General features: G+C 42.6%; 1 protein-coding gene across 3 annotated transcripts in view; it reads right to left on the bottom strand.

Moving 5' to 3' along the window:
- Positions 1 to 12,995, bottom strand: part of TTC33 (tetratricopeptide repeat domain 33) — a 45,280-nt gene extending 32,285 nt beyond the window's left edge. The window contains exons 1-2 of one of the 3 annotated variants that reach the window (XM_014947651.1): positions 12,939 to 12,995; positions 12,343 to 12,571 (exon numbers count right to left, since the gene is read on the bottom strand). In XM_014947651.1, coding sequence (XP_014803137.1) covers positions 12,343 to 12,563 — 221 coding nt within the window. In that variant the 5' untranslated portion in view covers positions 12,564 to 12,571; positions 12,939 to 12,995. The other 2 variants (XM_014947652.1, XM_014947654.1) reach the window with 2 other exon arrangements.
- Positions 12,996 to 14,042: the final 1,047 nt, after the last annotated feature.

Genomic DNA, 14,042 nt, shown 5'->3' with positions numbered 1-14,042 from the left:
TTTCAAATTATCAGTGCAATACAGGAACAATAACACACAGGCAACAACTAGATGACAATGCCACATAAATAAAAGAACTTGTCTCCACTTCCCTTGCTGTTTGGCCACTTATTCAAATGCCCATTTTCCTGCCTGTTTTGGCAAAAGCATTTGTGAACCAGATCAGAACCAGCAACCAGAAAGAGGCTGTTTTTCAGCTGGCTTCTTCTCCAGTCCTGTGACAAACCAGTACTCCAAGCCGTCTCCCTCCAGGGTCCCAAACAAATGGGACCACTGCAAAGGGCTGGAAACAAGATGCCAGGAGAGTTGCGTCACATTGACCCCGACTGAAATCAGCTTAAACAGTGATGGAGCCTTTGACTTGACAGCCAAAGCTAGGTAGCATGCATAGCAAGCTTTCAATTAACTCAGCCCTGACATAATTTAGCAATTTTCTACAAAATGACTAAATAGTTAACTCCCACATAACTAAATAAACAAAACAAAAAGCAGTCAGGAAAGTTAAGATTCACAATAAATTAAATTTTTATTTATTTGATGACCACATGGTAGTCTACAAGACCCTACAAGTACTATTTCTTATGGTAGTACATTATGTTGTGAAATCAACTCTTGAACAATTAGCAGTCCTATAACATCAAATATTTCCACAAAGAAAAAGGAGAATGTACTGCTCTTCATTTTCCTCACTCACTATTTAAACTAACCCTTCAAAAGACCTGACTGATTAAGACGATGTTCCTAAGGAGTTTTTATTCTGAGCCTTTACTGCCAAGCATCCTTTCGAGTTTAAGTGTACTTTCTTGATATGTCATAAAATGTGGACGAATACTATTTAGGGAACAAGAAAACAAATTGATATATGTATATAAACCAAGATCTTTGTAATAAAACACACTGCCATATCCTACTTCTTTAGAAAACTCCTGAAACAAATGCTGATGGGCAATTAGGATTATTCCTTAACTGCAGTACATTTTAATTTTAGAAGATATGGACAACAGGTGCACATCATGTACAGTGAAGCTCATGCAAGGAATACCGAATTACTGTTTCAAAATTAAATTCCATGAACCATACAGACAGTTAAAATAAAGGGTGTGGAGGGGAATATTATCTTCATAAGCAACAATAACTAGGCTTTGTTCAGGAGCAACTGGACAAAGGTATTAAATTAGGGAACCACTTTATTTTTTTCCCTGCAGCTTCCCTCACGAAGAGAAACAGTATTATGAAAAAATAATTTCTAAATACAAAGGTTTTATTATTCAAGTAAAAGCAGATAGGTGTATTTTACAGTAGATCTGGACAATAAATAAAAACACAAAACTGTAACTTCAAAAAAATTACATACGATCATATTTTACAATATCTAAGTCACAATAGCTGTCATTAATATAGGGAATCCTGGACACTGTGACAGCAGTACTTCAGTAGAGCAACTCCTGCCAGTGTCTGTCAAGCAAAGGATGTGGAAAGTCCCCAGGGTGTATTTCTCCGTGAAAACTGCTTAGATTATTAGTGTAAATTATTAGATTTTGCTAAATTGTATTATACTATGTATAGAAATAATAGGATTCTCTACATTTAAAACCTGCATTATTAGAATGTCTAACTGAAGTTACGGGAAAAAATCTCTTAGCCCAAGTCAGAAAAACGTTCTTTAACTTGCAGATAGTTTAACTTTTGCATGAAAGTATTTCCATTTATCACTAGCCTCCATCTACCAGTACAGACCTGCCAGCAGAAACTGGTTTCTGCAGGATGGCAATAGTGCTGGTTTAGCTGCCACCACGTCTATTACGTTAAAAGCTGGTCTGCGGCCCAGGCAGTTTATAACAGTAACAGGCAGCAAGAGAAGGGGAATGAAGACAGTTTCAGGGGTCAGCTCTGAAAACAAACAAGCCAATTGCAAGAGAAACTCGCAGTGAAGCACTTGACACTTAGAGGAAATGAAAATGCACCAGGTGCACTGTGCTGTACACTTGTGTATAATTTACAAGGCTAGAAATATGCCAGCACATGTGCTTTCACATTTTTAATTAATTGTAAAAGCACAGCTATGATGAGTGATAAAAATTAAATGTAAAACGTTGTCTTAAGTAACAAAAAAGTAATAAAATAACAATATTTATTATTTTTATTTACAGCCCATTACGTCATGCAGTTCCTTAGAGGTTCTTAAGTAGTACTATGCTTTTTTCTGGGATTAGATGCAAATATTCTATTGGTCATAAACAAAAGCTGCCTGGGAAAAGTGCTAAGAATTAAACAGAAGCAGCTAGCAATGTAAAAATTCAAAAACTACCAATTCCTGCCCTGCTGATTACTAAGAAGAAAATCCAATTATTTTTTTTAATTAAATACAAAAATCAGAGGCAAGTATACATTATTTTCCAGTAACTTCACAGGCATTAGAAGGATAGAAGAAAGTATGTGTCAGGCACAACTCCTCTGTATAGAAATATTAATATATAAATAAAAATGTATATTTACTGATGAAATCTTTACCTAAGAACCTATTTTCCTTCATGCACCTTCAATTCCAGTAACATACCCTACATATTTAAATATGAGAGTATTTTTAAGTAAACAGACACATTTTCAAAGCATTCATTTAAAAAAAACCACTATGCAGCACATGTCCAGTGAATACAACAGCTTTTCACTTAGGAAGTTCTACAAATCGTACTTCGTGCATAGAAGGAATCGATCTTCTACACTTAAAGCCAAAGACAGATAACACACAAGCCATCCCTCTTCTCCAAACGAGTATCAGCAGTTTGGCCCCATCCCTCCCACCTCAGTTCAGATATCTGGCCTCAAGCACCTACGCAAAGACTCTCGTCACCCTGTAGCCTCGTGGGCTGGTGGCACTGTCCCAGCTCCCAGCAACGTTCCTGGGCAGTGTTACTCTACATCTTGCCGGGACTGTGGCCAGCCAGCACTCTCCCAACTTGTCTTCAGCCACCCTGTTCAGCAAGGCAAGAGCTCCACAAAATGGTCCCGGTATCTGCATAATATATCTAGAGAGTTATCAGTGAGCAACAGGAGCCTGCAAATTGCAATTTAAGCTCTTAAATGAGCTGAATTATGCTTAATACCTCCTTCTCCTTACATTGTGAACAGACCTTCAACAAACGTAGATTCACATCTTGACAGCCAGCGTGCCTTCACCAAGGGCAAATCCTGCCTGATCAACCTACCGGCCTTCCCTGATGGAGTGACAACATCAGTGGACAAGGGAACAGCCATGGATGTCATCTAGCTGCCCTTCTGTAAGGCCTTTGACACAGTCCCACAAAACATCCTTCTCTCTAAATTGGAGAGATATGGATTTGATGGGTGGACTGTTCAGTGGATGAGGAATTAGCTGGATGCTTGCACACAGAGAGTGGTGGTCAATGGTTCAATATCCGGACGGAGACTGGTGACAAATGCTGTCCCTCAGGGGTCCATACTTGGACCGGTAGTGTTTAATATCTTCATCATGATCCCACCTAGTGGGATCGAGTGCACTCTCAGCAAGTTTGTAGACAACACCAAACTGAGCAGGGCGGTTGACACTATCAAGGCACAGGATGCCATCCAGAGGGACCCAGACAAGCTTGAGAAGTGAACCTGTGTGAACCTCATGAAGTTCAGCAAGACCAAGTGCAATTTCATCCGCTTGGGTTGGGGCAACTTCCAATATCAATACAGGCTGGGGGATGAAGGGATTGAGAAGGACTTGGGGCTGCTGGTGGATGAAAACGTGGGTGGTGGGCATGAACTGGCATGCTGGCAGCCCAGAAAGCCAACTGCATCTTGAGCTGCATCAAAACAAGCGTGGCCAGCAGGTTGAGGAAGGCGATTCTACCTCTCTACTCCACTCTGGTGACACCCCACCTGGAGTACTGCATTCAGCTCTGGAGTCCTCAGCACAGGAGGGACATGGACCTGTCGGAACAGGTCCAGCAGAGGGACACAAAAATGATACGAGGGCTGGAGCACCTCTCCTATGAAAACAGGCTGAAAGAGATGAGGTTGTTCAGCCCGGAGAAGAGAAGGCTCCAGGGAGACCTTACTGTTGCCTTTCAGTCCTTAAAAGGAACTTATAAGAAAGATGGGGGACAGACTTTTTAGCAGGGCCTGTAGGAACAAGACAAGGGGTAACAGTTTTAAAGTAGAAGAAGGTAGATTCAGAATGTTATTATAATAAGGGTGGTGAAACACTGGCACAGGTTGCCCAGAGAGGTGGTAGATGCCCCAGCCTGGAAACATTCATAGTCAGGTTGGACAGGGCTCTGAGAAACCTGATCTAGTTGTAGATGTCCCTGCTCATTGCAAGGGGCTTTAACTAGGTGACCTTTAAATGTCTGTTCCATCCCTAATTATTTTATGGTTCTATGATCTAGGCCTAATGTTATAGAGGATGATATATACGCTTCAATTAAATTACATTTTCTACTTAAGGAAAATATAAATATGTATGTGTATATGTAAATGATTCCACAGTCTACAGTTGTCCCATGAATATTCCTTCTGTTTCTATTTACAAATATGTAACTACATAAGTATGCACACATTCAAATGCAGATGGATACTACAATGTAACAATTCAATATCCTCAAGTAACAATAATTCTGACAGAAGGATATTATATAAAGTTTGATACTATTCAAACTCTGCGTACAGTTTAAATAATCTACAATTCTTGCACTCAGAAAAATCTGCACCAAATTAGTAACAGTTTCAAAACTGAACTCCTGCTCTGCCAAATAATAACCAGTTGCTGGAAAATAATGTTTGCCAGAACAAAAGGAAAACAGCTAAATAAAAGATAAATGGCAATTTATAGAAAAAGATCTTCTTAAATCAAACATTCTACAAGAAACTTCTTCCTCAATGAGAGAAGACATCCCCAGGAAACAACAACTCTAACAGTAAGTGAGGAAAAACAATAAAGCTAGCAATAAAAACTAACTTAAAGAGAAAATTACCATGTTACTTCACATGGCAATTTACAGGAGGGTGTTAAGTGCTCTGAAACACTCTCTGTACTTTTTTTTTATTATTCTGTAGGAAAGTTGAGGCCTGCAAAACAAACCATGCGTTCTGTCTAGTAAGAGAGAAGCTGCAACATGTGCTTTTCCCCAAAAATGGAGGTAAGTCCATACTTGTTCAGAGCATGTTTTCTACTTCAGCTCATGTGTTTTCTGCACTCCAGAGTTACAGATTACACACGCTCAGTCCATTCTTAGTGAGCATATCACGTGTAAGGCATTCTCAAGGAAGCTAACAGCCAGCAAGTCTATTATGTATACACACAATAGGCAGTAATGCTAAACACTGAAAGACATTAAATAGCGATCAGGTATTTTGATGAGAAGTCATGAGCATTTTAATTAAGCCCCTATTTGTACTATACAGTTTCACTTAGAGTGATAAACCTACCAATTTTCTCTGTATTTTTCCATTTTGACCTTAGAAAACACTCAACCTAATCAGAGCTAATAATTACTGAGATCAAAAATTTTCATTTTATTTGGAGAACACTGGTACTGGTCATTCACTCTGAAACGAGGTAAACACTATATGGAATGGCTAATTTTTCCTGGTATGCAAATTATATCCAGGACTGATACCAGTTATTTTCAGCCTACAAGGAACAGTAGGAGTGACTACTGGCTACATTCTCCTAGTTTCATCATAAGCATTTTTCAGATTTTCCCTACACTTAATTGCAAAAACCAACTTTCTAAGGCTCTCAGATCACTCTTACGGAAGAGTCAACATTCCTGATGCAATAAATCAGTAGCCAAGCAGCTCCTATTCTAGGAGCCAGAAGTTAAAGATAAATTTGTAGACTCCCAGATTATCTACTGAGTCAATCCTTTTAAATTTCTAACTTCTAAAATACATCTTTGCTTCAAATAAGGCTAGTTAACAGAAATAGGAAGAAGTTGGAGCAAAGACTGCCCACCACGGGTACATCTGTATTTTTAATGGGATATAATTAAAGAATGGCCAAGATTACAATGGACCTCTGGAGATCACCCAGTCCGAATACCATGCTCAGAGCAGGGTCAGATAAAGCAGGTTGCTCAGGTTATTGTCCGGTCGGATTCTGAGTATCAACAAGGACGGCAATTCCACACCATCCTCTGGTCCTGTCATCTGTCAGGCTGGCCAAGCATGATTTCCCCCCCTTTGCTAATCAATGCGGCCTACTCCCAGTAACCTTCCTGTACTTCCTGTGTTTCCACATGGTTTCCAGCATTATTTGCTCCATCACCTTCCCGGAGTCAGATTTGAAGTTGACAGGCCTGTAAGTCCCTGAATTCTCCTTCTTACCCTTCATGCTTACTTTCTAGCAGCCTTCAGGAACCACCCTCAGTTGTCATGACCCCAGCACTCATGGATGAACCCCATCAGGTCCCATGAACTTGTGTATGTCAGTTTTTCTAAATTTCCTAGTCTAATCCTCCTCTCCATCAAGGGTAAGTCTTCATTGCTCCTGAATTTCCCTCTGGTCTCATGGGCCTGGGTTTCCTGAAGACAAGCCTTATCAATAAAGACCAAGACAAAGACAACATCAAGTACATCAGCCTGTTCTCCAACCTTTGTCACTAGATTCTCTACCCGATTCGGGAGAGGACCCATACTTTTCCAAGTCTTCCTTTTGCTGCTGATATGTTTGTAGAAGCTTCTCTCGTTGTCCTTCCCATCCCTCAGGAGATTCAACTCCAGCTGGGTTTTATCTTTCCTAATCCCCTCCCTTCCCAATCAGAAAGGGTCTCTACAGTCATCCTGGGTCACATGACCCTGCTCCCACCTCTTGTATTTTTCCATTTTATGCTTGGATTTTGTCAGGAGGTCCCTGACTTTTCCAAATTTCCTCCTCATCAGGATGAACCACTCTTGAGCTTGGAGAAGATAACTTGAAAAAAATGCAACCAGCTCCCCTGAACCCCTCTTCTTTCTAACATACCCCACTTCTCCCAGGCTGCTCCATCAGGTAACTCTGCCTATTAAACTGCTGAAACGTTTCTGCTAAAGATAGCTCTTAGATCTTCTAGGAAACCTTTTAATAACACTGTATTATGTAAGTAACATCAGTATTATGGACCGAAAGGCAATTCTGACACAATGATTTTTGCCATTTGCCATGTTAGTTGCATCAAAATGAATTATCAAGATAATCTGAAAGCTATGTTATTACTTTAGCACTTTCCTAACTCATTAGCAATCAAGAGTTTATCATCCTCTTAACCTCTAAGACATGAATAAATTGAACAAATACAAATGTTATAAGAAGAAAACAGAAAGTCTTTCCAACTTTATTTAGAAAAAAGATTACCCTTGTGCTCATCTGTTAAATATATTATTTTTTTGAAAACACTTAACTTACCACTAAACAGACTTTCTATTTAAAGGAATGTGCCTCTCACCCTCTGACACTGGCACCTAACAGTGTCTAGTGAGAAAGACAAACTCAATTACAGCTTATATAGTTAAGGAATCATAAACTACACATGTTGAAGTGCTGCTGACATATTAGCATGAGGGGAAAAAAGTCTCAACTACTAAGATGTGGAATAAATAGCACTTCATAGAAGACAATTATACTTTTTTTTTTTGAGTTCAGAAAATTAAGTAGTTATCAAAAATTAATTTCTCTAGAAGAGTTTCATGAAAATTGACCTATTATCCGGTCTGCTCATAGCACTTTGACATTTCCTTATTTAACTTGCTGCTGCAAAAGCTAAAGGAAAGAAAGAGTAGAACCTTATTAATCAGTCAAATTTACACATCAAATGACAACTACCAACTATTTATTTTAACAGCCAAAACTTAAAAGTGCTCCAATCAAAAACATGATCTTCCCAAACCAGTAGCCCCTTCAGAGATGGAGATTTTTTAGTGCAATATGGAATAGTAAATAAATAGTTCAATAGTAAGTAAATAAGTATTAACTTTTAATTAGCAAAACTGAAAAAAAAAATGCAAATCAACAAGAATCTAAGCCCAGCAGTTTCTACTTGCAAAAGAAAATGAAGTATTCAGATGGGCATTTTTTTGCAGCTATGCGGGGTACGTTGAGAAGAACTCTGCCTCCACCTACTGGGCCAGCTACAAAAATACTTGTAGTTTGAAAACAGCACAAGGAATCAGATTGCAGAGCCATCTATATAAATACACTACTCAATTATACTGAAGATACTCGTTTGACAGACCTTCTTCTTCTCCCTACTGTTAGGTCTCTACATGCCTTATGTTTGTGGACATTATACTTCATTGTTTAATCTTGCCTAAATCCGTTCTTAAGGTTGGTCCACAGCCAAAGACTACCTACCTACCAGTCAAAATACACTGTAATTGCAAACTGTTGTGTTCAAAACCCTGAGGCTGAGCACATGAACTTCTATGCTTTTGGACTGTGCTGCATTTAAAACAGTATCAGACTATCAACACAAAAAATCTAGCCTGGATTATGGCTGGGGGTTTTGGTCAGGGAGAGAGCTGGTGGGTTTTTTTGGGGGGCTGGGTTGTTTGTTTTAATTCCAGAGTATATGGGCATACCCACACTGGTGTCTCAAGGTGGGTAAAACACCAGCATTATAAGTTTCACATAAGCAAAACCTATTTCTGCTCTGGAATATTCTCCTTTCATTCCACCAACAGACAATATTCCCCTTCCCAAAAGACCGCGTGTAAGTTTTCATGTTTGTTTCACTGCTCCTTCTCACACATGAAAAGACTACACAAATATGCCACTTCTTCCACATACCTTCCTTTTGTTTCTGTTCTGACAGGGAGCTCACTGACTCACAAGTCATCTGCATAACTGCCAACTGATCAAGTTTCTAGGTCAGAATTTTCTAAGCCACGAACAGACCCACTGGGATAATCAACCTAGTTCTACACATGTTTCTGGTAGTCTCCTCATCTTTCTTCCCATCCCACAAAAAGACTAAAACATGGATCAGAAACAGTTATTTCAGCACCATTTTTCTTCTTTGTCTCAGTCTTGGCTTAACGGGTTCATGCACACGCAGTACAGCAGGTACAAATACTCCTCAAGCAGCTCCCACAAAAGCTGAAAATCCATGCAGGGCTGCTGCCTCCAAAACAGTTCACCTGAGTTTCCCAGAAGGCAAAGAAAGCGGGCTGTGCAAATCCTGACCCCTAGGAAGCCCACCACTGCTTCCCCACAAGAAGCATTGAGACTCACTAACAAACACAAGTCGATCCCACCTCACTCATCCACAGAGAGGGACCTCCTGCATACCCAGAGATGAACAAACCCGCAGTGAGGGTGTAACACCACCACTGCCTTCCCTTACCAAAAAAATAAGATAATGGTCTAGCAAAGCATAAAGGTGGTAATCACTATTCTAGCTAAGTAATAGTAGATCAGCTTACAAAACTCACCTTTCACCACTGACTGATGAACTGAATCGGGATGTTGACTTTGTCATGCGCGTTACCTCAGAGTCTCTTTTCCATAAGAAGTGAAGTTGAATTCGCTACCTTCTGTTCTTCCCTTTATTTAGCCTCTGGTTCCTTCCCAAGCCTGTAGTCTTTCAAGATCCCTTTCTCCTCTCCACTCCACAAATAACACCAGCTCAGATACCACCTTAGTTACTTACCCTCTAGCGCTCGCTCAGTATTTGCTTTACTTCTGAGTTTCTTCAGTGGAAGAGATACCATCCTTTTACATAAATGCTACACAATCCAACTCTAAACTTTTACCTGTTACGCTTTGATGTTTCAGTGAACAATCTACATTAAGTATTTAATTATTTATGTGAGTCTGCTTCTGTTGTACAAACGTATACTCAAGCAACAGACCATGTAAGTCTGAAACAAAATCACAGCAACCAATTTCCACCATAGAGAATAAACACTCCTTTCAGTCTGTACCCTCAAGGTGCCTGTAATGGGATGTGAACTATTCCACCTGTCAAAGTAATAAAAGCCTCTCATGGTGAGTTTATCCTCTAATCTACGTGAAACGTGTTGGGTATTCGGGGATTTTTTAAGAGAAAGATCTGTCTGAAAGTTATGTACCCTGACAGCACTGTACCACCATCATTGCCCTAACTTTACAGAGTATCCTGAAGTAACTGATGGAAACTACAGCTCCAAGCTAGAGCTTCTGTCAGGCCTCAGATATAAGCGCTAACATGAAGCAGTGTGATAAGCCTCCCAAAAGCTGCACTTTAATTTCTTGTTACTTGTTTCTCATACCTGTTATAAGCCATTCAGTGTTTCTCGGTAGTTCTTATAAGCACTTCTGATCACAGAATCACACAATTGTCAGAGTTGGAAGGGACCTCTAGAGATCATCTGGTCCAACTCCCCTGCTAAAGCAGGATTGCCCAGAGCACATCACTCAGGACTGCATCCAGTTGGGTCTTGAAGATCTCCAGAGAAGGGGACTCCATGACCCCCTGGGCAGCCTGTTCCAGGGCTCCATCACCCTCACCGTAAAGAAGTTTTTTCTCATATTTGAGTGGAACTTCCTATGTTCCAGCTTGAGCCTGTTGCCCCTTGTCCTATTGCTGGAAACCACTGAAAAGAGTCCAGCCCTAACATCCTTCAACTCATCCTTTAGATACTTATAAACATAAATAAGGTCTCCCCTCAATCTTCGCTTGTCCAGGCTAAAGAGCCCCAGCTCTTAGAGATTTTCCTCATAAGTGAGGTGCTCCAATCCCTTAATCATCTTTGTTGCCCTTTGCTGGGCTCTCTCCAGTAGTTCCCTGTCTCTCTTGAACTGGGGAGCCCAGAACTGGATGCAGTATTCCAGTTGTGGCCTCACCAGTGCAGAGTAGAGGGGGAGAATGACCTCCCTTGACCTGCTGGCCACAGTCTTTCCTATGCAACACAGGATTCCATTGGCCCTCTTGGCCACAAGGGCACATGGCTGGCTCATGGAAAGTGTGCTGTCTACCAGGACTCCCAGATCCTTTTCCTCAGTAGTGCTTCCCAGAAGATCCATCCCCAACCTGTACTGGTGCCTGGGGTTCTTCCTCCCCAGGTGCAGGACCTTACATGTGCCCTTGTTGAACCTCATTATGTTCTTCTCTGCCCAGCTCTCCAGCCTGTCCAGGTCACGCTGGATGGCAGCACAGCCCTCTGGGGTGTCAGCCAGCCCTCCCAGTTTGGTGTCATCAGTGAACTTGCTGAGAATACACTCTGTCCCCTCGTCCAGGTCATTAATGAACACGCTGAACAGGACTGGGCCGAGTACTGACCCCTGAGGGACACTGCTGGTCACAGGCCTCCAACTTGACCCCACTCCGTTAATTAGAACCCTCTGAGTCCTGTCACACAACCAGGACGCAAGGATGAGATGTAACTCTCATTAAATTCACAAAAAACACTTCTTTTGCTACTTATGGATGGGTTAAGCCTTTGTATTGTTTTGTAACTGACAGATAAAGGAAAGCTCAATCTCTATGACCAACTTAAGATATTAAAAGCACCAAAAAATCACCTGCTGCCAAAAATAAATAGGCAGCAGTCTGTATCTCCCTGCCATAAGCCAGGTATACAACAGATTATTTGCTGATAATTTGATTTGCTGAGATGCTCATTCAGGTAAAGTCAGTATACGGATTTAGGTGTCAGGCATTCTGAAAATTTTAAGGGAACTATTCTCGGAACTGTTTTTCTGCCCCTCCAAAGAAGATCACCCAAATTATGCAGTTAATACGTAATTTATAGGCCCTCCTTCCCTCTTCTAGCCCTCTCTTTGCTTGAAGCATAATAGGACAAAGCAACCACCTTTGCCATATCATTCCAAAATTGCTGAACTCTCAAGACCCAGTATGGGTACCAGAATATGTTCAGAGCAGCCACCTGAACCTGACTTTCTAAAAGCATTAGACTTATTAAGAGTGTGTTAGCTGCTCTGCAGTATTTGCCTAGGCACTGTACACATGGAAATAAGTTTACTTTTAATAACAGAACAGACACCTTTAAAGGAGAGGAGAAAGCTACCAGAGTAGCTAAAGCATTGCTTACAATGTGGATTGTCTCACTGTATCTTATCCACCCTTTCAACTTTTAGATCCAATCAGTTTCTATCTCCCTCTCTCCATCATTTTTTTGTTATGTGAATGCACAAAAATGAGATGTAATACAGACTTCATTTCACAGCTGCCAACATCAGCAAAAGAAAAAACGTATTTAGTACTAGATGGTAAAGGTAGAATGAAAGGGATGATCAGTTTTTCAAATAGGGAAAATGTGAACATACGTGAATGCTAACACCTTACTTAGTGGCTAGAAAACACATTAAAATATCACTAAGAACTTATTCACTCAATGAAAAGGTAACATTAGTACCTCCTATTTTCAGCCAAACTTGCACCTTCATCCTTCAGCTCCTTGCTTTTCTTTACACAGTCTTCTAAGAGAATTTCCTTTCTTCGCTTAGTTGCATGCACCCAGTTTGCATCATCATCATCAGCCAGGTCCTTGTCATCCGCCGCTTCTGCTTCAAATTGCTGTGAAGTAGCTTTGGAAACTTTCTCGCCAATCTTTCTCTTCCACCCAAAAGAAGCCATTTGGAGAACTGGAGATGAAAAAAACGTTAGGAAATTTAGCTTTGAAGTACACGGAGGGAAAAAAAAAAATTAAAAATTCACCTCTTTCATCCCGATTCCAGACCAATACTATGTAACCCTGGGCCCCTCCCCCGCACAGACTCTGCCCATGGGCTCCACCAGGGATATGTCTCAGGCCACTGCGCCCATGGCGAGAGAGGCCCCTCGGGCCTGGCCACTGCCCCGCAGCGCTGCGGGCCCAAACGCCTTCGGCCCGGCCGCGGGGCCGGGTCTCGGCCCAGCGCCACCGGCAGGGAGGCGGCAGGGGCCGGGCAGGCAGCGGGGCTGGGGGAGGCCTCACCGCCGCGGTGGGAGCCCCGGGCCAGCTGCCGGTACCTGCCGCGCTCCTGCGGGCCGCACCGCCCCGGAACCCCCCCGCCGGCAGGAAGCGGAAGGGCGGGCGGCAGGGAAGGGAAGCGGAAGCGGAAGCGGCGGCCGGTAGTAGCGCTTGTGGGCGCTGAGGGAGCGGAGGTGGGGAGGGGGCCGCGCTGGGGAGCAGCGGGGCGAACGGGTTTTGGCAACACCATGGGATTAAAAGGAACAAACAGACTTAAAAGCAGGAGGTTCAGCGGGCTGATAGCCCAAGGAGCTCGGCTATACCGCACGAATCGGCTAAAAAATGTGCCCTTTAGCTGAACTTGGCCAATTCCAGGCTGGAGGTGGTTGAGGCACCATCCCTGGAGGTGTCCGAAAGACGGGTTGATGTGGTGCTGGGAGATACGGTTTCTTTTTGTTTGTTGTGCGGGTGTCTATTTTTGTCAGTTAGGTTGACGGTTGGACAAGATGATCTTTAAGGTCCCTTCCAACCTAGAAGATTCTGTGATTCTGTGAAAAGCCACCCCTCCAGAAGCGGGGAGGCGAGGGCACGCAGCCACTGCACAACCAAATCAGACACGGGACTTTAATTTGGAGACAAGGGTGTTTCACACCCATCACCTTCAAGATAAGGAACACGATGAGCGCCAGTAGAAAGTTGATAGCGACTATGTTAATTATGCTAATTCACAATGTATAAATGGATGAGGCTTTGAGTGCTGCACGTGCTCGCTTTGCGGAGATACCCCCTGGCACCCACTTCCACCCGGCACTGCTAACACATATCCAATACCTGGACTCCGTGTGTTACTCACCGGCTTGCACAGCTGGTATGCAGTGCCACCGGTCTGGGGACAACAGCGAGCGAGGGAAGGGGGGAATGGCACCCCCGTGCCACCCACAGCTCCGACCGCCCCGCTGCGGGGGACAGGAAACTCTGCCAGGAAAGCAGAGGCTGGAAAGTGGGGGTTTTCTCCTAAAGGGAAGGAAAAGACAGGCTGCGGGGTTTAAAATTGCTCCCAAGTCAGACACCGAGACACATCCACGGCGGTGCAGGGGAAGAGCAGAGCCAAAGAAGGGAGGGAGAAGGAGAGTCACCACAGGGCAGGGTGGTGGGGGACCTCC

Source organism: Calidris pugnax, unplaced genomic scaffold (assembly GCF_001431845.1).
Source record: "Calidris pugnax isolate Ruff unplaced genomic scaffold, ASM143184v1 scaffold156, whole genome shotgun sequence".
Lineage (NCBI taxonomy): Eukaryota > Metazoa > Chordata > Aves > Charadriiformes > Scolopacidae > Calidris > Calidris pugnax.
Note: the sequence above shows the minus strand (reverse complement) of the source record. Positions and strands in the feature narration are given on the sequence as shown.